Raw genomic sequence first — 24,805 nt, 5'->3', positions numbered from 1 at the left:
GTTGGGTGGAGGACACGTACACAGAATTGCATTGTTGAGAACCTTTTTTTCTAAAAACTGATCCTTATCCTGCCCCAGCCTGTCCCTTTATTAATGATATGAACTTCCAGATTGCCTTTGCCTTCTTTTGCATCTAAATCTGGATTTGAAGAACTGTACAGATAATACTTTCCTGTTTTCATGATCTGGAGAAGGCAATGGCACCCAACTCCAGTACTCTTGCCTGGAAAATCCCATGGACAGAGGAGCCTGGTGGGCTGCAGTCCATGGGGTCGCGAAGAGTCGAACACGACCGAGCGACTTCCCTTTCACTTTTTACTTTCATGCATTGGAGAAGGAAGTGGCAACCCACTCCAGTGTTCTTGCCTGGAGAATCCCAGGGATGGAGGAGCCTGGTGGGCTGCCGTCTATGGGGTCGCGCAGAGTCGGACACGACTGAAGTGACTTAGCAGCAGCATTTTAATGATCTGAGGTTTTGGGAAGATGCAGGAGGCACAGCGTGCACAGCGTGATCACCAGAAGAGGAAATATTGACAGCCTGCCGTCTGGCTTGCTGTATGACTTGGGCCCCAAACTTGCCATTTCTGGGCGTCAGTCTCCTTCAGTGACAGGATAATATATCAAGGCTTCTGGAGCGTCTCTGAGAACCTATGAAACTGACTTGGGGCCAAGAACAGTGGTCTCCACTTACATATCCCTGCCTAGTACTTCTCAACCTGTGCCAGACTTCTTCTGAAAGGCCGTCCCTGATAGGATCTCGAGGGCTGGAAAGTGAACTCCCATCTGGCAGTAAGCCTCTGGGTGTCTCTGAGGCCCCTCCAGAGACCCCAGGTTCAAGACTGTGTCCCAGTGACTTGAGCGAACTCCCGCGTCCTCCGCTGCTCCCTTCCCCACCCCCACACTGCTGGCAGCCTGCCACTCTGCCATCACAGCTTCCCCAGGTCTTTGCCAGGCAGCACAGAGAGGTCAGGCCTCTGCCACACAGCCACCGGCAAGTGGTGGGAGGGTCCAGTCTCAGAAGCAGGTCTCCTGAGTCTCCATGGTGCAGAGCACCCTTTCATCCCTGTGTCGTGGTTTCCTCGTTGGTAAGGCAGGCAGAATATAGTCTGCCTCATAGGGGTTCTGTGAAAAATAAGTTAATCCATGTCTGTGAGGTGCTTAGAAGGAGGCCTGGCATGTAGTAAGTGTTCAGTAAATGTCAGCTGCTATTATTATTATTCTGCTGCCTCTGCAGGATTAATTGAAATGCTCCTTATGGGTAGTAAAAAGAGAGGTTTGCAAAGTCTGAAGTAATAGGTAAATTTAAATATTATTCAGCACCTCCTGGACTGGCAGTATTAAGCAGACTGTTCTGGACCATTGAGCTAAGGGCCTTTCATGCCGAAGCCCCTGTTTCAGGTAATTAAATAAAGGAAGCATCTAGAGGGTTCTGGGCATAAATAGACTCTCTTCACAGAGGTCCCCAGGTGAACTTCCTTGTAGCAGCTGTCTAACATAAGTGTCCCTGGGCAGTCCAGTTCACTATGATTCTTGGGATCAGGAATTACCAATTGAATCGCATAGAGTTTGACCCCAGGGTCATTGAGCTGTGTTCTCCAATCATGGGGTTTTGGGAATGCAGTTCGGAGACTACTCTGGGAATCTGGCTTGATGGAGGGCAGGAAGGGAAAGTGACAGTGAAGTCGCTCAGTCACGTCCCACTCTTAGCGACCACATGGACTGCAGCCTATCAGGGTCCTCCATCCATGGGATTTTCCAGGCAAGAGTACTAGAGTGGGGTGCCATTGCCTTCTCCAAAACGGAAATATTCTGTGGCCCTAAAAATTATTAATCATGAACCTTGGTACATAACATCCCCCTCTTAATCAACATTTGGTGTTCTTTAATTTTATTTGTATATGTGAAACCAGTTAAAAAAAAAAATCTTGAAAATCCATGAACAAACGTCCCAAATTGAGAACATGAACTTCAACAGCTATTTATATTGACCTTTGTGCTTTTTACTGACAACGGCAACTGCTAAGAGATTGGCCATTAGAGAATAATTGAGTTGGCTGTGGCATGTTCATGCAGTAGAGGAGGAGCCGATTCTACACCGTCTACAGTAGATGGTTTTAAAGGGACGTGAGCTTTGCACTGCCAGATTAGTCATAAACTTGAGTCATATCACATTCTCATTGGTAGAAAAGCTGCAGTCCTTTTTATTTATCAACTTATTTGATTTTTCATTTTAAGCTATGTAGTAATAAGCATCACTGAATCCAATACCCAACTCAAGAACAGAGTTTTTAAATATCACAGGTTCAAGAGGAGTAGAAAAGTAACCAAAGGAAAATGTGGGAGGCTGAGAAAGCCCAGCCGGGATGCTGACCTTGACCACTTGGATGAACGGATGCATGAATGATTGGATGGGAAGCTCTAAGTGCAAATCGAAATGCTGTCTCTTCCTCTGAACTACCTAACACACCCGATAAGTCAGTGCTTGAGATAAGCAGACCTCAGCAGCTGAAATGAGGGGAAAAAAAGGATTTTGCAGGAATCCTTGAACCCAGAAAGGAAATGGAGTTCAGAAACGAACAGCACCAGGAGCACAGGGCAGGAATGCAGACGCCAGTGGTGTCTGTGAAGGTGGAGGGGTCAAGGAAAGGCTCGAGAACGGGAAAGGGGCCCAGAGACAGCCTTCAGCAGGCTTCCCAGCTCTGAGTCACGTTCCATTCCAGGAGCCATGGCTTAAAGATTGTTGGAAGTAGGCAACTACGTTGGTCATCCGTAAACCTGCAGTCATCGCCTTTGGCCACTAGATGTCGAAAACACTTTGATCCGGCACACTTTCTGGCCCATTGAGTTGTTTAGAAGTAAGCTTAGAGAAGTCAGAGGGGATGAAGGAAGGGAGGAAACCAGCAAGAAGGGCCTCTTTAGAGGTTTTAGAGCAACTGGGAAAAAAAAAAAAAAATGGGCCGGATGCAGAGAAGTCTTCTCACCAAGTTCCACGAAGACAAGTTGACTACAAGTTTTCATTTATTGTTTTGAAATTTGGGGAGGTCTTCAGGATGAAAGGAGGGAGAAATGTGGTGTAGAATAACATTTTTTCCCACATTGGCTAATGTTTTCTAGAGTTTGTATTTTTCTGAAGTCAAATAAGTAAGCTCAAGATTTTCAAGCACTCAGCCCAAATCAAACGTGTAGATGGTGGTGGCAATGGTAGTGGCTTATGCTTATATGGCTTTTACTGTGTAGTTGGTATTGATTTCAATATCTCAAAAAATTAACTTATTTAGTCTCACGACAAACCTATGAGATAGGTACTATTATTATCCCCATTTTAGAGATGAGGGAGCAGAGGTCAGAGAGGTTATGTGACTTGCTCAAGATCACACAACTGGTAAGTGGCAGCGTCAGGATTCAGCCCAGATATTTAGGCCAGAGTCCACATTCTTACCTAACCTGCTTTACAATAGGTGTTGACCCTGCTGACTCCTGATGTATGACAAACGTCCTTAACAACAGATCAATGCTGTGATTTCATGGTAAGAATCACAGAATCTTATTAGAATCTCATTTTAATAATCTAACTTAACAGGACTTTGACGTGAAGGAGATAATAACGTTGGCCAGTTTTTTGACTTAAAGGGCCTGGTTAGGCAGAAGCATGCCCCATCCCCGGGGGATCACCTCTGCTCCATTAGCTGCTGTTAATTGTCCAAACAGCAGGAGAAAAGGACCAACAAGGCTCAGGAGCCATGAATTCCAGAAATTTCTTGTGTTTTTTAGCATAGAAAGACGATCGTAAACTTGATATTGCAAAGGGAAAGTATACACCTAGTTGGGAACTGGGAGATAGAATACTGTTGGTATAGGACTGGCCTCGCTTGCTCTAAAGCTGCTCCAAATAAATCTGCTGAGCAAATGGTAATGAATGAAGGAGACAGTATGATATGATAGTATTAAAAGTCTGAGACCAAATTTTTACTGTGGTTACGTATATCATTAACACTTACTCTATGACCCTCTATTCCACTCCTATTTACTTAGGAGTAACGAAAACATCCATCAACAGAAAGAATCGTATGTGAACATTCTCAGCAGCGTTGTTCATAATAGCCGGAAACTACACACAATCCAAATAATGATCAACGTGTGAACAGATCAACAAATTGTGGTATAGCCATTCAAGGGAATACTAATCAGCAATAAAAAAGAGTTGCCGATACATGCAGCAACATGGGAGAATCTCGAAAAAATTATGCTGAGTGAGCAAGGGTAGTTGTAGAAGAGTTTATACTCTACAGGTCCATATATATGAAGTTCTGGAACACACAAAACCAGTCTGCAGTGTCAGAAAGCAAATCAGTGACTACAGGGGGCTGGGGTAAGTGCTGGGGACGGGCCAGAAAGGGGCACGAGGGATCTTGTCGGTGTGATGGGAGTGTTCGGTATCTTGATTCTTAAGATAATCACATGGATATAAAGTCTGGAAACCATACTGATAATACTGTATGATCTTGGGTAAGCCACTTTGTTTTTCTGCACCTTAGTTTTCCTGTTTGTAAAACTTGGTGGTTGGAGTAGATGATGTGTAGAATTTCTTCTGACTCAAAAATTCCCTTGTTATAGCAATATCTAATTCTTAATATGGAATTAGGGTAGCACAGTGCAATTTTCTTTAAAGGAATTAATTTTATAGTAGCTAAGGATGAGTTTATCTCTGAGAGCATAGAATATCTATTAGGTTACCCAATAATATTCCTTTTGGGAACAGAGCCATTTGCAGGCCAAATTTACTCAAGGAAACAGCTGAGAAAATGATTTGTGTGTAAGTAAGAAGGATGATCCCATTGAAATCCCACGAGTACCTAAGGAGAGCCTTTTCCAATGACACTGGGATGGGATGGGAGGCAAGCCACACAGCTGGCAGGGCGGGGTTGGTGGGGGGCCAGCTGAGGAAGGCCACATTCATTACGTCACTTCCCAGAGCCCCTAGAAGCTCAGGGGCTGCGGTGGCCCTTTAATTTCCTCTTTACTGGTTCATTCCTGGCACTCAGTAAGGCCTTAATGATGATGGTCATCACCTCCAGTCCTCAGAAACAGCTTGTATAAAAATGAAGAGCCTAGAGGTTTCAGAGCATGTCATGGGAAGAGGGCAGGGGCGGAGCTGACCAGAACACCGAAGTTGGAAGGGGGTTGGCAGCACTAAGGACCACCCGTGCTGGGCTGTAACAGTCTGTTGATTGCCTGTGCTCATGTGTCCCCAGGTCATGAAAACCTACCACATGTACCACGCAGAGAGCATCAGTGCGGAAAGCAAGCTGAAGGAGGCCGAGAAGCAGGAGGAGAAGCAGTTCAACAAGTCGGGAGACCTCAGCATGAACCTGCTCCGGCATGAGGACCGGCCCCAGCGCCGCAGCTCTGTGAAGAAGATTGAGAAGATGAAGGAGAAGGCGAGCGGAGGCCCTGGGGATTGGGACGGGGCAGGAAGCGGGGGGTCAAGCTCCCTCCAGCCTGGGCCTCCCGCTCTGCACCCCGAGTATGCTGTCGGCAGCTGCTCCCCTGGGGGGGCAGTGCCATGGTGGAGGCAGGGCTGGCCATGCCTCTGCTAGCACTTGTTAGGCCTCTGGCCAAGGTCAGCAGAAGGAGAGAAGCTCAGCTGGCTGGAGAGCTGAACTGTGATGAGACTCTTGTGCAGGGAACATCTTCTGGCAAGAATCACCAGGCATTAGTGTGGGTGGAGCCTGCCCTGGAGGTCGATTTAGTGGCCAGGGGTGCTGACTGGGCCTTAATGTGTCCCAACAAGAGGCAACAGCACTGGGGTACCAACCAACACCTGGGAACCAGCTAAAGAACCATTCTGAAGAAATTGCCACTGCCAGGCCAAAGCTGGGCCATACAGAATCCTTGTGTATTGATGCTGGAGAAGTGCTTTTGTGGGACATGGTGAAAGTGCTAGTTTTGGAGTCAGACAGGCTGAGTTTTGAAGATGCCACATTTATAACAAGCCTCTGAACTTTGGTTTTAAAATTTGACAGTGATTACAACAAATCTCCTTTCTCATATGAACTGTCATCAATTGGTAGTGGCTACCCAGAGCCCTGGGCTTCCCAGGTGGCGCTAGTGGTAAAGAACCTGCCTGCCAGTGCAGGAGACTAAGAAACACTGGTTCAGTTCCTGGGTCAGGAAGATCCCCTGGAGGAGGGCATGGCAACCCACTCCAGTATTCTCACCTGGAGAATCCCATGGACAGAGGAGCCTGGTGGGCTGTGGTCTGTAGTGTCACAAAGAGTCAGACCGACTGTAGTGACTTAGCACGCACACATGCACCCAGAGCCTTATGTTGAGGATTGTGAGCCCCGCAAGGCTTTACTTAAAGATAGTATGGTGATCAGTTAATGACATCTGCCATGGCCAGGGAATTTAAAGGGGCAGTGTGCATCCTGCTGTTTTTCATCCTAGATTAGGTTACTTCTTAGGTTCCTATCTTCTTAAAGGGCTATGATGTTCTTGTTGAATTCTCTGCATTCATTCATTCCATACAATCAGCACACATTTATGAGCTTTTTCTATTTGCCAAACATTGCATCAGATGTTTATTTGGGTTTCTATTAGACTAATTCTATGAGACTAATTCTGTGAGACTGATGATTATATGATCCTACAGCTCTCATTATAGGAGACTGAGTGGAAATAAAATCCAACAGGACCTGGGTAAGCTGGAAAAGTAACCAGAGGCAAATAAAATATCAGAGTCATTTCCAAAGCCAAGGAAAAATATGCTCCACGATAAACAGGCAGCGACCCAGTTAAGAAATGGGCAAAGGATTTGAATAGACACTTCTGTAAACAACATATGTAAGTGGCCAATAAGTACATGAAAAGATGCTCAGCATCATTCTTTACTAAGGAAATTCCAAGCCGAGAGCACAGTGATATGCCATTTCACCCCCTCCATGGTGGCTGAAATATGAAAGTCAGATAAAAAAAAAAAAGAAAGTCAGATAACCACAAGTGTTGGTAAGGATATAGAGAAACTGGAACCATCATACATTGCTGGAGGGAATGTAAACTGGTACAGCCACTTTGGAAAATAGTCTGAAAGTTCCTCAAAATGTTAAACATATAGTTACCATATAACTCAGCAGTTCCACTCTGGGAACTTGATAGCAGTTTCATGCATAATAGCCAAAGGGTAGAAATAATCAACTGATGCATAAAATATGGTGAATCCCTATAATGGAATCTTCAGCCGTGAAAAGGAATGAATACAGATACAGCATGGATAAACCTTGAAAACAAGCGTGCTAAGTGAAAGAAACCAGTTACAAAAGACCACATGTTATGTGATTCTGTTTATTTGAAATGTCCAGAGTAGACAAATGCATATAGACAGAAAGCAGATTATTGGGTGTCAGGAGCTGGGGCAGAAAAGAATGGAGAGTGACTGCTAATGTGCAGGGTTTCCTTTGGGGTGATGAAAATACTCTAAATTTAGATAGTGGTGCTGGCTGTATTGATACAATATTCTGGGAATATACTTTGATACAGTATGTCTGAGAATACACTAGAAATAGACTTTCAAAAGTAAGATAACCAGGCAGGGAACTAGAGCTACAACATAAGGGGACCTATAGAGGGGTAGGGACAGCATTGGTTAGAGAGGTCTGGAAGCTTAAGTTTGAGTTCAGGATTGTATGCTAATCAATCATTTGGCTCTTGGACAACCTACTTCTCTTCAATGTTCATTTCCTCACCTATAAAATGGATGAATTAAACTAGGATGTCTTCAAGATCCTTTCCAGGTATAAACTTTTATGAGTCCATGAAGGGCTGAAAATGGTCTCAGGGTCATAGTAACCCCCTGGAAATGGGCCAAGAATATCAAAATTCTCTGTGGAGGCTGGGTGTGTGGCTGGTTCAGGGTGTGACTACCAAAAGTTTGTTGCTAGACATTCCAAGAATAAGTGGACCCCGAATAAAGGTCAGAAGAGATGTCTGAGGAGAATTAAAAGGCTGACAATGGAGTGTCTCTGCTAAACAGGAGAACGTGATCTGCAGGAATGAAGGTTGAGAGTGCCTAGGTAGGAAGTAGCCTTGTTTCTTAAAGGAGGCTGTCTTCCTCCTCGGCAGTGGGACTCATCTGTCTGAAGGGGGCAAAGAGACAGCTCTCCAACCCACGGACTCATTCTTGCTTCCTGCCCAGGAGGGCCCAGGACAGAAGCAGCTTCCCAGGGAGGCGGTCCAGCTCAGCCTGGGTCAAGACTGCACCTCTGGCTGCCACACCCCACCTCACCTCACCACTCACATCCAGCCAGTGCCAATCACTTCATGCTGCCCATATGCAGGGACTCTTCTGGGTGCTGTAGACCCAGCCATGAACACGGACCATTAAGCCCCTGACTTCACAGGGTACACTGGAAATCAGCGAGTTAGTAAAGAGATAAAAAAAATATCATTTAGGGTGGTGAAAAGTACTCATGAAAAAAACTGAGCAACCAAAATGTCCTTCAGTAGTTGAGTGGCTAAGTAACTGTGGTACATCCAGACCATGGAATGTTATTCAGCACTAAAAAGAAATGAGCTATCAAGTCATGAAAAGACATAGAGGAACCTTAAATGCATGTGACAGAAACCAATCTGAAAAGGCTACATACTATATGATTCCAACTATATGACATTCTAAGAAAGGCAGAACTCTGGAGACATTAAAAAAAAAAAAAATCAGTGCTTACAACCATTACGTGGGAGAGTGGGATGAACGGGTGGCGCACAGAGGATTTTTCCAGCCGGGAAACTGCTCTGGTACTGTAAGGATGGAAACATGTCACTATACATTTGTTCAAATCCACAGAATATACACCAAGACTGAACCCTTGGGTAAACTGTAGACTCTGGGTGATAGCAATGTGTCAGTATAGGTCCACCAATTGTAACAAATGTACCACCTGGTAGAGGGTGCTGAGGGTTGGGGGGCAGTGTGTGGGGGCCAGGAGGCATGCCCAGAGTCTTTTTACCTTCCTTTCAGTTTTGCTGTGAAGCTAAAACTGCTCTAAAAAAGTCTTTTAAAAATTAAAATAATCACTAAAAATTGAATAAAGATTAAATAAATGGGAAAAATAGGGCAGAATAGAGCATGGGAAGGGGCAGGCAAGATGCCGGGGACACTGATGCATGTGACCGTGGCTAAGGACCTGAATAACGTTAAGAAGCAGGCCATGCAGGGACCTGGAAGGATGGCCTGCCATGTGGAGGGAAGGAGTCTGAGTCTAGAGGCAGGAGTGACCTGGCCTCTAAAGGCTGGACAGAGGAGGGCCTCATAAAGGATGGGAACATGGACGAAGAGCCGGGTCAGGAGGGTTTCACAGGCCATCATCGGGGTTTGAGCAGCCTCTGGGGGATGTTGAGTAGGGGGCCCTGGAGGTGTGAGTTACACTCCACTCTGGCAAACCCAGGAAAAGCCTGCAGCTTACCCAGCAGTGCTGTTGTCAGCTGCACACGTGTGGTATAAGGTGGAGCTCTCTGAGTACGGGGTCTAGATCCTACTCACCCAGCACGTGGAGTAAGGCATCCCAGGGCCATATGAGGGGCTGACTGCAGATACTGGCCATGTAGAAAATCCCAAATCCCTCCCATCAGTGGCTTTGCTCTCACATCCATTTTTTCCTTCCTCCAGAGGCAGGCAAAATATTCTGAGAACAAGCTGAAGTGCACCAAGGCCCGGAACGACTACTTGCTGAATCTGGCAGCCACCAACGCGGCCATAAGCAAATACTACATCCACGACGTCTCCGACCTCATCGACGTGAGCTCCTGGGGTGTCTACGCTGATGACCTGCCTGGCGAGAGTCATCAGCTGTGGGAGGGCTGGCCCTTGTTCTTTGCTGACGTGTGGGGTGGATGGTGGCCCCGGGAGCCCTGATGGGGGAGACAAGCAGGGAGCATTTGAGAGAGGAGTATCACCCCGTGGCTTCTACCTCCCTGAGTGGGAGTGGGCCTCTGGCGGCTCTTGCACATTTGGGCTGGGCAACTGTAGTTCAGCGTGCACTTTCCAGGCACACCTTCCTCTACACCAGGTCCTTTACTGGTTTGGGGGATAGAGGGGTGATTGTACACAGTTCATGCCCTGGGGACTTCCCACGATTGTAAAGACGGTTATATGTTCAGCACCCCTGGGGTCCAGTCCTCCAGACATAGGGAAGGAAATAATGAATGAGACAGAATTACGCAGATCAGCTTTACTTGGGGATGTTATGTTGGGAGAAATCAGGCAGTTGAAGTAAAAGGAAAATGGAACACTGGCTCCTGAGCGCCAGGTGTGCAGAACGCACTGGTGGGACAACCAGATTTGGGCGGGAATGCTGTGAGCACCAGGTTTGGGGCAGCTCCTATGTCAGCTGTGATGGAGCTGGAGTTGCTTGGTGTGTCTTCATGAAGACAGGTATCCGGCCCAGCAGGTGCTTGGTCAGGCTCTGTGAGGGCATCCTTTTCCTCTGGCCCCGGTGCACCCCATCAGGAAGTCACAGAGTCACCACTCTTCCCTCAGCTGCAAAGGGACACATTAGTGTCATTATCACCACCTCCAAGAGAAGGAGCTGCCTGGCCCTGCCTTCAAATGCCCACCATTCCTGCTTCCAAGGCGGGAACCCTCCTTTTTCCTCCCTTTCAGCTTGCTTTTTCACACAGCCCTTTCATTTGTTTATTTACCAAGTTTGTACTGAGTACCTGCTAGCTCTAGGTCTTGAGGTACAACAGGGGACAAGAGCCAGTGGGTCTGTTCTCGTGAATCTCAACTTGCATCACCCTGCTGCTTTAGAGGCAAATGTAATGCCAAGTGGCAGGTGTTAAACACTGCGGGAAGTAGAGGGAGATGTGGACCCCTGATACGGGACACCTGGTGTAAACTCTGAGTGGGGAGAACATCAAGGAAGGCTTCCTGGAAGAAATGACCTCTAAACTGGAACCCAAGGGAAGAATATTTAGACAGGAAGAGAAAGGAAGAGGCTTCTAGGCAGATACTATGAGTGTGTGAAGGCATGGAGATTAGAAAGAACACGGTGAGTGTGGGGAGCTGAGAAAAGCACTGTCATTGCCCAGATTGTAATCCCACTGCTCCCCCCGAGGGCTTTGGCAAGGCTTGTGTGGTAAGATTCCGAAGTGCACGAGGGCTTCCAGCATGGAAGGGTTGGCTGTGGAGCAGGAGGTAACTTAAGTCACTGCGACGGCCCCTCTCCACATCACCACCCTCACCCGCACATCCTCTCATGCTTCTCTCCAAGTGCTGTGACTTGGGCTTTCACGCCAGCCTGGCCCGCACCTTCCGGACCTACCTCTCAGCCGAGTACAACCTGGAGACCTCTCGCCACGAGGGGCTGGACGTTATCGAGAATGCCGTGGACAACCTCGATTCCCGAAGCGACAAGCACACGGTCATGGACATGTGTAACCAGGTCTTCTGTCCCCCGCTCAAGTTTGAGTTTCAGCCCCACATGGGGGACGAGGTAGGCTTCTCCCAGGAGCCCCTGCTTGAGGCTGCTTCTGTCCCTCTGCCGTGAGCTCCCAGAGTACTGGGGGGAGGAGAATGTCAGCTCAGAGGCCTGGGGTCAAGTTCTTGGCGCGTGGGCTTCCCCAGCGGAGGAGTTTGCCACTAATTCCCTAATCTTGGTGCCTCAAGTCCCCTGCCTGCAGAATTGCAGAACCTTAGCTTCGCATAAAATCCCTCACAGTTGTGTCTAGAAGACCCCAAGGGAGCCCCACGCCTACACTTAGCCCATCATCTCGCATTCTCCTCTCAGATGGTCCTGGATCACCGAAGGTGGGGTCTCAGCAGAGCCTCTCTGGCCTGGGCTCCAGTACCCTGAGCCCTCAGCACACCAGCCAGCTGAGTTCCCTTCAGGGCTTGTGCTGCTCACATCCTCATGATGTTCTGGAAAAAAAAGAAAAAATGGGAAAAGACACTCGTCACTAGCCCCAAAGCAGCACACTAGTTACCCAAGTTTCACAAAACTTCTTATAAAAATCTCTCCTGAGCTTTTCCATGTCATCGCTCCCTCTCTCCAGGGCTCAGGCCCTGGTCCCTGGAACAACGGAGGACAGCCACAGTGTCATATCTGGCTCCCCATCTCTACCTCCAGGGATAGGTGCCCAGAACTTTCTCCTAGTGGCCCCATTCCCTCCACCTAAGATACGCCACTCGGGCACATGCGAGAGGGACCCAGCCAGCCTCTGGATCCAGGTGGGAGCTCGTGTGGGCTGTCACTGCACCTGTGTAGCGGGGAGGAGCCCGGAAGCACCTTATAAGGTGCCTATAGCTGAACCCTCTCGCAGCCCTACCGACTTCCGTCGTTTGCAAGAGATGCCTTCTGCCGGACTTCCCCACAGCTCCCACACCATCCCAGCCCCTCGTGTCCAGCCCTTTGACTCATCGTCTGGTGACTGGAGGCTGGGTTAAAAAACAGAGGCCCACTGTCTCTTATGAGCTCAGCCAGGTGACACCAGGCAGCCCAGCCCATGGTAGTCAGAGCCTTGACTGGACTGAGGGTAGGAAAACTGTATCTCTCTCTCGTCTTCCTCTCTTCCCCCCTTCTCTCTCAGTCAGCCCACGTGGGGAGAAGCGCAGTAAGAGGATCGCTGCTGCACGGCTGCCTGTCTGGAGCACCTTCCTGCTGGGCGCATTCCACTGTTTCCCATCCTTCCTTCTTTTCATTAGCTACTCTTAGGCACTGCTTCCTGCCTGGAAATTAGCCAGTTAGTCTCACTTAATGGCATCATGTCAGCAGTGAGCCATCGTGTGCTATGCAAACACAGACCAAGAGTTGTGAGAGGGCGGCCCCTGCCTCCTGGCTGGCTCTGCTGTTGCCCAGTACGAGCTGTGTGATCTTGGGCAGGTAGCTTAACCTTTCCAGGCCTGTTTCCGCAGCCGTTGATGGGGATGTTAGTGACGGCCCGGGCCCAGTTCCGCAGAGGTGCCGAGGGCCTGGGGCAACCGCAGGCGGTGGCTGTCGTTTCTGCAGGTGTGCCAGGTCAGTGCCCAGCAGCCTGTCCAGACAGAACTGCTCATGCGGTACCACCAGCTGCAGTCCAGACTGGCCACTCTCAAGATTGAGAACGAGGAGGTGAGTGAGCCCACTACCCTGTGAGGGATTTCGTTACAAAGGCCCGGCTGCTCGGGGGCTGTCCACTCTTGCCTTGGAAGATGTGAGAAGTCAGGGTTTATCTGTAAGATGCACAACCATTAAAACCATACCCGCCAAGAATCTTTAATGGCAGGGGGAATGCTTGTGCGTGCATGCTCAGTCATGTCCGACTCTTTTGCGACCCCTTGGACTGTAGCCCTCCAGGCTCCTCTGTCCATGGGATTTCCCAGGCAAGAATACTAGAGTAGGTTGCCATTTCCTTCTCCAGAGGATCTTCCTGACCCAGGGATCCAACCCCTGTCTCTCTCGTCTCCTATATTGGCATGCAAATTCTTTACCACTGAACCACCTGGGAAGCCCAGGAAATGCTTACAAGATGTTAAAGGAAAGCAAAGAGGAAGTAGCACCCTGTGTTCAGTACTATTCTAACCAGGGTATACTAAAGTCTGTGTACACATTTCTGAGTGTATTCACAGGAGTAGGAAGAAGACTGGAAGGAAATACTTTGAAATGCTGGTAGTGGTTTTGTCTGGGTTACAGGAATATAGGTGATATCTGTTTTCTTCTTTGTGCTTTTCTCTCTTTTCTGCAGTGAGTTTATGTTATTTTTTTATCATCAGAAATAAGAGTAGGTATTTTGAATCACACAGCAAAACAACCCAGGGCACACTAAATGTGTCACAGATTCTGAGCTCCATGGAGCTTCTGTCTCACTGTGGCCAGCACACCTCCCTGCCGCTGGTGGCTCAGGGCTCCCACCAGGTGGGCACAAGTGGAAGCACCAGCTGGGAGCTCCGTTCTGATGTGCACTGATGCGGCCAACTGGAGACCTCCTGTTCCAGCCTGGGTGCCCCCACGCAGGGAGGATGTCACCCAACTGGAGGACACCAGGACATGGGGGTGTCACCCAAGATTGTGGGCAGGTCCATCTGTGAGGAGTGCAGTCAGAGCTGAGACGGAGAGTCATGGTCCCTGTCTTCAGACCTCGAGGGGGCTGTCTCGTACAGAGAGGGCAGGTTGCTTTGTGTCTTGAAAGAGGATGGAACCAGGACAGATGTGAACCAGAGTGTAGGTCAGGATGAACAAATCCTGGGGAGGTTACAGACAAACTATGAATTTGTTTCTCCAACCTGAGAAGAAAGAGGATATGGACAGAGTGTTTTCTTCCTTTCCTTATGCCCTGTGTCTTCCCCCACAGCATCTTAAATTGTCTACATGGAACAGCATGTGGTATATGTGTATAATAATGGTAATGGAATTTAGGTTGGAAGTCAGGACCACAGAAAGGAGGGTGAAGCACACGTTCCTCTGGGTAGGCTGTTCACGGCCGGGGAAACACTTAATTTTGAGCCTGGGCTTCTGTGAGGCTGTGTTGGAAAGAACTGAGTCACTCGGTTATTCATTCAACAAATCGTTGTTCAGCACATGCTTGTGCTCATCTCAGTCGCTTCAGTCATGCAGCCCCAGGAACTGCAGCCCGCCAGGCGCCCCTGTCCATGGGATTCTCCTGGCGGGAATACTGGAGTGGGTTGCCATGCCCTTCTCCAGGGGATCTTCCCGACCCGGGGATTGAACTCATGCCTGCCTGCGTCTCCTGCTTTGCAGGCGGATTCTTTACCCACTGAGCCACCTGCGAAGCCCGATTCAGCACGTACTCTAAATGTTGTGTCCAGTGCCGAGTTAAGTGAATGAATGGGACAGTGTAGCGTACCTTCTCTCATGGAGTTTATATTCTGGTGAGAAAAGGCAGGTGAGAATTGAAATACAAAAGCAAGCAAACAGTAAATTGAGGACATGAAATATCAGCCAGTAAGTTAAGAATGCAGTTGTGGCCAGGAGGCGACTTTTAAGTCGCGATCTGAGTGGCAATCATTGTGCAGTGAGTGTGGATGCAGGCTCTCCCAGGACTGTGTTTGAAACCACCCTCCATTCAAGTTCGAGTCCGCCCTTTAGGTACCGTTCACTGAAGGGCTGTGGGGAGGCTGGGGCCTATGTGTGAAGCCTCTGGGGGTCCCGCTTGGTTCTGGGAGAGGAGTCGGACATGGAGGACCGAGCATACCGTACGTGTCATGGGCTGTCTTCCTCGAGCTCTCTTTTCTCAGTCAGGCTTGTGTGGGCTCAGCGGCCAACAGTATGAGAGTCTGTCCACTGAAAATGGAGCTCCCTGTATCCAGACTGTCTTCTCCCTGCTTGGGATGAAGAGAAGAGGGAGTGCTTCCAGGGTTGTCCCTCCTCAGGGCCCTGCCCCCCAGGAGGAGCTTCTCTGGGGCTGTGTAACCACAGACAGACACAGACCTCAAAACCTGAGTCCCTTGCTGGTCACAGTGTTCTCCAAGGTTCTCAGTGCCAGAAGTAGGCCCGTGACATGACTGAGCTTAGGTGACCTGGCTTCTCCCCCCAACCAGTGCCAGCCCTATTTTCCACATCACCATTAACAGAAATGAGCACCTTTGTTCAGCCTACCTCTGGGGGCTTTATATGGAAGAAATAAAGGAATGATTGGGAAAGGACTTTGAGGTGTCCAGACATTCTGAGACTAAAGGACTTTAGTTGACATACGGTGTTTCTCTAGGTTAGAAAAACTCTGGATGCCACCATGCAGACCTTGCAGGACATGCTGACTGTGGAGGACTTTGACGTCTCTGACGCCTTCCAACACAGCCGGTCCACGGAGTCTGTGAAGTCGGCCGCCTCCGAGACCTACATGAGCAAGATCAACATTGCCAAGAGGAGAGCCAACCAGCAGGAAACAGAAATGTTCTATTTTACGGTAAGTGGCATCCTGACTGAGAACCTGCTGTCTGCAGCCCTGCTGGCAGTGACTTTTGGGGAGCAGCCCAAATTAATGGCAGCCAGAGGAACTGCATGGGTCAGTTAGACCTGCAGTTGCTCCAACATGCTCTTCAGAATGTGTCTGTCTTGGCTTTGTGAAGTGCAGAAAGTGAGCTAACCAGTGGGTATCATCAGCCTCGATCTTGGATTGACAGTTATTGCAACTTTCCTGTTCTAGAAACAACGCAGAGAGGGTTGTGCTCAGTAGGGTGAGAGGAAAAGGGCTGACAGAGCCAGATGCACATCCCAAGTAACAACCCCCAAGTTAAGTATATGGTTGTCATGTCAAGTTGTGTCAAATTTGGGCCTGGACTCTGCAAACAATGCCCTGGGTGATTTTTGCAAATAGCTGGTGAGTTGCCAGCCCTTCATGTAAAATCCCAAATTACTTATATTCCATTTGGCCAGGGAGGGACAAGGATGAGAGGCATCGGGGCTTTGGTTCAGTGGGTGTTTAGAGAACATGCAGTGTTGGGTTGGAGAGGATCTTCCATCTGACACTGGACCCTATTCCACCCTCTTCCTGCCCCAGAGTCATGCAGATTGTGCTGGAACAGCCCCAGATTAAAAGCTCCCTCCCTCCCCAAACAACTGTTTTGGTTGGCTTGTGGCTGGCTATGGACATTATAATGTTTTCCTGTATCTCTGTTATCTTCAAAAAGCTTCCTCACGAGGATTTCTGGTCATTGATCTTAATTCTGTTCTCTGGGGCAACCCAGAGAGAGGCTAATTCTACTTGACAGTCTGGCAAGGTTGCAAGGAGCTGGGCTTTTATTTCTCTAGGCTAAACACATCTACTTGTTTTAATCTGGCCCCTTAAGCTTTTGTTTTGCGTGGCCTCAGCATCGACTCTTTCCTGACCACGTTCTGTTTGTCAGTGCTTCTTCTGAAAAGAGACTCCCAGCAGTGGAGTCACCAGCACAGAAGAGGGCTAAACTTTCCCCTCCCTCCACATTAGGGGCTCTGCTTCTCTTTTCATACATCCTAAGATTACATTCTATTGTGTTTTTTTTTAAAGCTTGTATCAGGTAAATCTCTATTCTCAGCATACCGCCATTAAACCGTCCTCCTATGGGATGTGTAGGTGATGCCTTAGGTGGATTGTACGTTTATTACCAGGTTGATTTCCTCTTGATGGATTCAGCTCATGGCTCCAACTGTCACGAGCCTTATCCAGGTGCTCATCACAGGTGCTGTCTCTTCAGACCTCGTGTCTAGAGATTCAGTAAGTGTGGCTTCTGTACCTTAAAGTTTATCAGTTAGAACAAACAGACAAACAAGAGAGGAATTGCTAGGCCAAGGCCAAGGCCAAAGACAGAGTTGTTCATAACATGCCATTAGGCTGATATTAATCCATTAATTAGCAGTTTCAGATTGTGTTCATCTAACCAGTACCAAACCCACCCAGTTTTAACATCCAGCTCTGTTTCTTGCTCATCAAATATCTGTTGAAAGCCAGTGGTTGATGCATACTCCATTTCCTTGATCAGTTTTGTTGCTTTCAAGAAAGAAAGCAAAGTGAGACTTAGTGAATGAGTCCATGCCAAATTCGGGGGTTCACCACTCCCAATGGGGACATAGGTGTTTGTAGAGAATTTATAGGTTACAAAGATAAGGGAGGAAAATGGATGGGCATTAAGTCACTTTGGCAGCAGAGTCGAAGATGAGAGTTCAGCCTGCTTGAAATGAAAAGACAGCATCCATTATGGAGGTCGTGGATGTTGTACTTTGATTTGAATATTCAAGTTGTCAACCTGATTGGCTAGTGCATCTCATGATTTGATGCTGTGACATTATTTAGGTATTTTTAAGGATGTATCACTCCTTTTAAAGCAAACATCAGTATGAATTGATGGTATTTTTTTCTTCACGCATGAAGCCTAGGTGAAGCATAGAAGCAGTAGTCAGGGACCCAGAGCCCCAGGCTGTAATTTATACTAACCAGTGAGTCACCCACCAAAGCACGAGTTACAAGTTTGGGGTTAGAGCTCCACCTGCTTGGGGCACTGAGGCAGGATGAGAGAACACTTACTTACACCTCAGCTCCAGCTTTCATGGTGAATTCTTGAACACAGGATAAAATCAGGGGGCGATATTACTGGAAGCATCCAGAGAGCCTCTCGGTGAGTAACTATCAAATGGAAGTGTGTTTTTGAATTTTGTCAGAAACTTCTTGAAAGCACAAGTTCCCAGACTGCTACCCTCCCTGAGGTGGCACCCTGGAAATGTGAGGACACCTGGGCCTCTGTGGTGTCCTCCCAGGGTTAGACTCACAGGAGTCCAGAGCAGGAATCTGCCTGTGGACACTCTCCCCAGCTGGTGCCTGCACCACACTGGAAGAAGCACCATGAGTCTCCTCACTTTACCCTGAGGAAGGCATGAGGCCCAGAAATGTTCAGAAATTTGATCAAGGTCACACACGAAGTGGCCACCACTCTAAGCGGTTTCTCCCTCTGCCTAGAATGAGAACAGCGATGCTTCCGTCATTTATCATCTGAGATTGCAGTGAGGACCAAATATACCTGTTGGAAAACCATCTACAGATACAATGGGGATGACTTAACAACCACAAGACAAGGCCCTAGGAGCTAAGAAAGACCAAGGCCAAGAATAAAGAATGCCCAACCTCCAGAAACCCCCCGGGGGGTGGGGGGCAGGGTTCACCAAGCTCAGGCTTCTCCGGGCACATGTGGGCCTTCACCCCAGACCTGTCTTCTGCGGGCAGAGTGATGCTCCATGAGTCCTGAGCTGCCGAGGCTCACCTCTCTGCTCCTCTGTGCTCCATCTGAGCCTCCTGGCTGAGGCATAGAATGGATTTTTGGTGAGAAAGTAGCTGGCAGATTTGGGGCAATCACATCCATCCCTGTGCCTTCCCCCTCAGGGCCTTGGTAATTGCATTCCCCTCTGCTGAGACCCCCTCCCCCTGTGCACCCCCGTGGCCCCTTCCTCACCTCCTTTAGGCCGGGGCTGAAATGGCAGCTTTGCAGTGAGGTCTGCTCCCACTCCCAGATCCCATTCCTGCCTCGTTTCCATCCCTAGAGTTCACCACCATTGACCTATTGTATATTTTACTTACATTTTTGTTAGCTCATTGTCTTGCTCCTACTCTGGTGTGTCAGTGCCGCCAGGTCAGGGGTTCAGCTGAATTTCTTGGCACCTACTACATGTCAGGCGCAGCTGTAAGCACCAGGGATCCAGAAGGGAACTGGTGTGGACCATGCCAATAGTGCCTCTTGGCCCAGCAGAGAGGGCTCCCAGCCTGTGATTGGGCGACGCGGGGCGAGGGGGGCCAAGGGAAGCTGGTACCTGTGTGGAGGCGTGGCTGAGGCCGTGCTGAACTGGGGGCAGGTAAATGTGTTTCTGTTCTGGGTGCCTTGTTCCCTGGACTGCACCCGATTGCACTGTGTTTGGCCAGGCCCCTGAACTGGAGGCAGCCTGGATCCCAGGAACTTTGGGCAAATTACTTCTTGTGTGAGCCTCACCTTTCTCACCTGTAAAAAGAAGAAAATCATATCCCCGAAGTGCAGTTTGGGTTATTTTAATGGGAATGTCTCCAGAGGCCTGCAGTGCCCTTCCTCCTTCAGTTCTCAGCCAGATGAAAGAAGACGTGTTCTGAGGCTCCTCTCTGACAGATCCGATAACACGCTCTTGCCTCAGCTGCACGCCCTTGGCCCAGAAGCACAGAGGAACTTTGATCGCTAAAAAAGCCCTCTGCCCCAGCTCCTGCCATCCTCACGTGACAAAAGCCCCTTTTACTTTACCCATCCCCCACCTCTGCCAGCTTTCTTTGTGTTCCGAAACTGACCTGAAATGTTTCATAGGGCTGGACAGCCACGCTCGGCAGAGGGGGGGACCTGATGGAACTGATGTGGAGACCCCTCCCTGCTTCACCCATGCCTGGGGCCTTGAGGGTGGCTTCCCACCCCGAGATGTGTTACAGAGGCAGAGATGCCAGGACTTGGCCCTGCAATCTGTAACGTCCTTGTGCCTGTGTCTTACAGAAGTTTAAAGAGTATGTGAACGGCAGTAACCTCATCACTAAGCTGCAAGCCAAGCACGACTTACTCAAGCAGACTTTGGGCGAAGGTGAGTTGAGCGGTGGAGGTGAGCGCTGGAGGGTCCTCCCCGCTGGGTCTTGTGTGGCCCCTTGAGCTGTTACAGATGGAGATCCCAGGCACTTGGTAGAATGAGGCCTGGAACTGGGGCCACCTACTGGGACAAGCCAGCTGGGGAAACAGACTGGTACAGATGTTGAGGGGGTGTGTAGTTTGGCTGCCGAAACTGTGGGGCCAACACAAGTCTGAGTTTAAGTTTTGGGGAAGAGTCCCAGAAAAAGTGATAATGGGTCCCCAATAGGTTAAGGGTGGGATCCAGGGCACAGGGCTCTGGACTGATGCTTTTTTAGCAGATTCTGTTTGCCAGGAATACTATTGGAATGCCGGGCCAGGATTCTAGGTCCAAGAAGAATTCACACATGTAAGGCAGAACGTGGTCCTTGAGGGACCTGGGCGCTAGACTTAAAACTCCCGAAAAGCTTCCAACAATTGTTGGAATAAAGTCCCATCTGTTTCAGTGGCACATGAGGCCTGAAATCATTTGACCTCCACGTGCTACCCTAACCTCATCTACTTCTCCTCCACTCTCCTACTGCACTGCAGCTGCACTGAGCTCCCTCCTGCATTTCAGAGCTCGTCCAACTTATTCCTGTCTCAGGGGCTTTACATCTGTTGTTCCTGCTGCCTGAAATGCCCCCTACCCCATATCTTTGTGTGGTTGGCTCAGCACAGATATCACTTCCTCAGTGAGACTCTGCTGTCCCAGCCTCAGGGGATCACCACCTCTGTCCCAACACTCTCTCTGTCTGATTTTCTTCATCTTGGTTGTCGTCATGTGAATTCAACCTCTTTATCATCCGTTCACCTGCTTATTGTCATTGATCACACCTCCACACCTGATAGCATTTTATCTCCAACCAGGGTAGGAACTTCCTTGCTTGTTTTCTCCACTGCTTTATCTGTAGTGCCTAGGACAGTGCCTGGCTCATGGCAGGCACTCAATTAATAGTCACTGAACGAATGTTGAATGGAAAGATCACCAGGACATGAACTAGAAACCATTCAAGATCAAGGATGTTTCAACTGACAAAAAAGGCACACCCTAAGAATTGAAAATTATATTTTATTTATTAGGTGGAAAAAACTGAGGCCTTAAGCCCAGGATGCAGTATCTTAGATAAACTCTGAGAGACTGTTCTGTAGAGGCAAAGTGAGGAATGAGGCAAAGTGAGGAACCAGGACACTTAGGAGTTTTTGCAACAAAGACAAGGTAGTCAGAACACCAAAGGATTGGTGTTAATCAAAGAAAACCTGACATTGTAAGTGAAGGAATTTGGGCTCTTCTATTTATGGGAAGGGGCAAGAGTCTGGGCTCACTGAAATCACTCCTTTGATATGTGCCTCAGCTCTCTGGAGCCAGCATCCTGTGTTTTCTCATCCTGGTGTCCTCAGGGTGCACCACTGCAGGGAGCCAGGGCTGGTGGCGGCAGCGTCTGATGATTCAGTGGTGGACACAGTGTTTCCATCCTGAGTTCCCTTGGGGGTGTCCGTCACAGTTGGCTGTAGTGGTTGATGGGCACAACAGCCTCCCTGATATAGTAGGTGGCATTTTTAGTGCACAGGTGGTTTAGAGCAAGTCCTGGTGGCCCTGGAGCTTGGTATGAGGCTTAACTTTGAGCAGAGGAGCTGACCTGGGGCTTCTGAAGCTGTTAGGCCACATTCAGAATAGACCTGTGTTCTGTTTGGAGAGGGCTGTTGGCTGAAGGATGTGCTCGACTGGCATGGGGTCTGGGAAATATGGGGCCAATATCAGAGACATGAAGGGACTTCCCAAGGTGTCAGTGCCATTAGATCCTGAGATGACAGCTTGAAGCAGTTTAGAGATGTCCCAGGATTCTGGGGAATGAGTGTGACAGGACAAGAGCTGTGCTGGGCTATGGGCTGGTGGGCACTGCTGCTGGGGTTTGCCATCCACGGTACACCCTCACCCTTCACTGGCTTGCTCTCTTCTCCCTGTGTGTGCACATTCTAGTAGCTGTGTCTGAGCCACACAAGTCCTGTTCACTCAGCAGCTATCCAGGGAGCTGCCAGGCTCTTCAGGTGCTTGGCATGTGTGAGCCCCATGCCTTAGAGGAACCGGTGAGAAATGAAACCGTTTCCAGCCCCAAGTCATTTGCAGTCTAGCTGGGAGACAACTCATGAATTCATTAAAAAATTAAATAGTGATAACATTGTCACACAGAAATACTGAATAAATTGCCAGGTGAACAATTCAGGCTCTGAGGACTGTGAGTCCCAGGAGGGAGGTTTCACCGTGGGCCCAAGAGACCAGGAAAGGCTTCTAGGAAGATGAATAACTAGGGCTTGAAGGAATAGCCAAGACTTTGAAACTAATACCAGTGGAATTTTTTTCAATCAACTTTATTGACATATAATGGAAATCCCATAAGATGCACCCATTTTATGTGTAGACATCAGTTTTGACAGACACACACACCCAGGTATAACCAGCACTCAAAAGCTCCAGCCCCAAAGCGACAACCCAAAAGTTCTCTTGTGCCTCTTTGCAGTCCACCTTCACCCCTGCCCCCCATCTCCACTTGAAACCACACTGACCTGATTTCTGTCACCACAGACTAGATTTGTCTGCTGTAGCTGGTGACAGCTGGGCATCTTTTGGGGATGATAGAAACATTCTGTTTCTTGATTTGGGTGGAGGTTAGACATGGGTGTTTATATTTGACAGAACTCATTGATTGAGGGGAAGAGGGGGGAAGAGTGAGTTGCAATGAGCTTTTTCTTCTTTCCCTGCCCCCGCCCCCACCCCTGGCAACCCTTATATTCTGCGCATCCTGACATTTCAGCATTGGACCAGGAGAATGGGGCCATGGGGGACTGTGGATAACACAGAGGGAACCAAAACAGTGAGAATGGAGGGAACGGGACGAGACAGAAAGGCCTAGAGAGCAGCTTGGATGAGTGTGTGATGGAGCAGCTTTCACAGCTTGTAGGATCGGTTTTTCTGGTCATGGGATTGGGCGCTGAGGGGTGTTTCTCATGAGCCATTTAACAGAAGGCAGGTCCACGTGAGTTGCTGACTACTTATGTTTTCGAAATCAGACACCCTGGATTTAGAAAACAAGATGTTCTTTTAAAAAATAAGATCCCAGATGAGAAAGTGTTTCTCTTGAGCTTCCCTGTGAGTGCTACCAGATGCAAGCTTTTATTCCTGCCCCTGCCTGAGTGGCCTTAATGAAATAATAATAATAATTAGTTTTGGTTGGTATGACTCCTGACCCATTTGGTCTTCCAAGTGTGTTTAGACTTCAGCTGCGTCCTGCTCTGAGATATGATATATGAGTCCTTCTCCTGAGTTTTGAGCTGAAGAGTAACAAAAAACAGGAAATGCAACTAGAGAAGTACAATGGCAGCTAAAAAAGAGCCATCTAGAAAAATTTCCGTAGTCCTGTTTTCTCATAAGCCAGCAGTGAGTAAAGTCCACTGTGGTGCTTTTGATATCTGGAACAGGTCTTGTTAGACTGGTCAGTTCTGGGGAAGTTTTTTCTTATTTTGATAAACTTTTTATTTTAGAGTAGTTTTATATGTATAGTAAAGTTGCAAAGACAGTACAGTTTCCATATATTCTACATCCACCTTCCCCTATTATTAACATCTTCATTTAACATGAATGTGGTATATTTGTCACAATTAATATATACTGATAAATTATTATTAACTGAAGTTAATGAATTACTGAATTACTGAAAAAACTGAAGCTGAGACCAAATCTTTGGTCTTTTTTGTATTTCCCCTGCACGGTAAGGATATATGTGGATTCCTAGGGCATTGAGGTGGAGAAGGCAATGGCACCCCACTCCAGTACTCTTGCCTGGAAAATCCCATGGACGGAGGAACCTGGTGGGCTGCAGTCCATGGGGTCGCTAAGAGTCAGATACGACTGAGCGACTTCACTTTCACTTCTCACTTTCATGCATTGGAGAAGGAAATGGCAACCCACTCCAGTGTTCTTGCCTGGAGAATCTTAGGGGCGGCGGAGCCTGGTGGGCTGCCGTCTATGGGGTTGCACAGAGTTGGACACACTGAAGCGACTTAGCAGCAGCAGCAGCAGCAGGGCATTGAGGGACAGGGAAGAATTTGCACTGATTTAGTTTGATAAAGCTCAGAACCTTCTAATTTACTCCTCTGAGAGTCATCAGATGAGTCCTCTCTACCTGGACGTGTTAACTCTTCCGTTCAGTAGAAAGTTCTTGTGAGAGCGGGGCTAGGGTAGAGTGACACCTGCATCAGTGGCCTTTTTCTGTCATCTGAGAGCTGTCTTGTATTGGGAGGAATAATCTGGTTGTTTGAAAACAGGTAAGAAATATGGGGCCTAGTGAAATATTTTGGCTAGAAAAGATACAAGGTTTTTTTCAAAAAATGAAATGAAATGGCATGTCTAGTGCCTCAGTTTCTCTCGAGTACTCTTTTGACAGCATGCCTCAGAGAAACCACAAGCTGGAGGAAAGTCTAGGTCTTTTGGGTCACCCTCACTTAGAGGCGAATTTTTGAACATAATTGACCCCGGCATACAAGTCAAAATGCTTCTAGGTGCCCTGCAATTTGGCCTTCCTTGTTACAAATGTCACTGCGACATCCTTGAAACAAGAGCGCACACCCTTATGTGCCTTTGGCTGTTGCTACGTCATTTTATTGGCCAGAGAATTCTTAGTTTACCACCTCTGAGCCTTAGATTTCTGACCTTTTATATTGCTCTGGGTAATCAGTAAGTTCCAGGGT

At 48.3% G+C, this 24,805-nt stretch overlaps 1 protein-coding gene across 1 annotated transcript in view; it reads left to right on the top strand.

Annotated features, from left to right (window-relative positions):
* The window catches only part of SRGAP3 (SLIT-ROBO Rho GTPase activating protein 3), a 248,508-nt gene that overhangs the window by 177,390 nt on the left and 46,313 nt on the right, over positions 1-24,805 (top strand). The window contains exons 5-10 of the mRNA XM_052635588.1: positions 5,253-5,438; positions 9,662-9,790; positions 11,265-11,486; positions 12,999-13,100; positions 15,694-15,891; positions 19,955-20,039. Coding sequence (XP_052491548.1) covers positions 5,253-5,438; positions 9,662-9,790; positions 11,265-11,486; positions 12,999-13,100; positions 15,694-15,891; positions 19,955-20,039 — 922 coding nt within the window. The remainder of the gene's footprint in view (positions 1-5,252; positions 5,439-9,661; positions 9,791-11,264; positions 11,487-12,998; positions 13,101-15,693; positions 15,892-19,954; positions 20,040-24,805) is intronic.

The sequence above is a fragment of the Budorcas taxicolor genome, chromosome 1 (genome assembly GCF_023091745.1).
Source record: "Budorcas taxicolor isolate Tak-1 chromosome 1, Takin1.1, whole genome shotgun sequence".
NCBI lineage: Eukaryota > Metazoa > Chordata > Mammalia > Artiodactyla > Bovidae > Budorcas > Budorcas taxicolor.
This window is presented reverse-complemented; position numbering and strand designations above follow the sequence as displayed.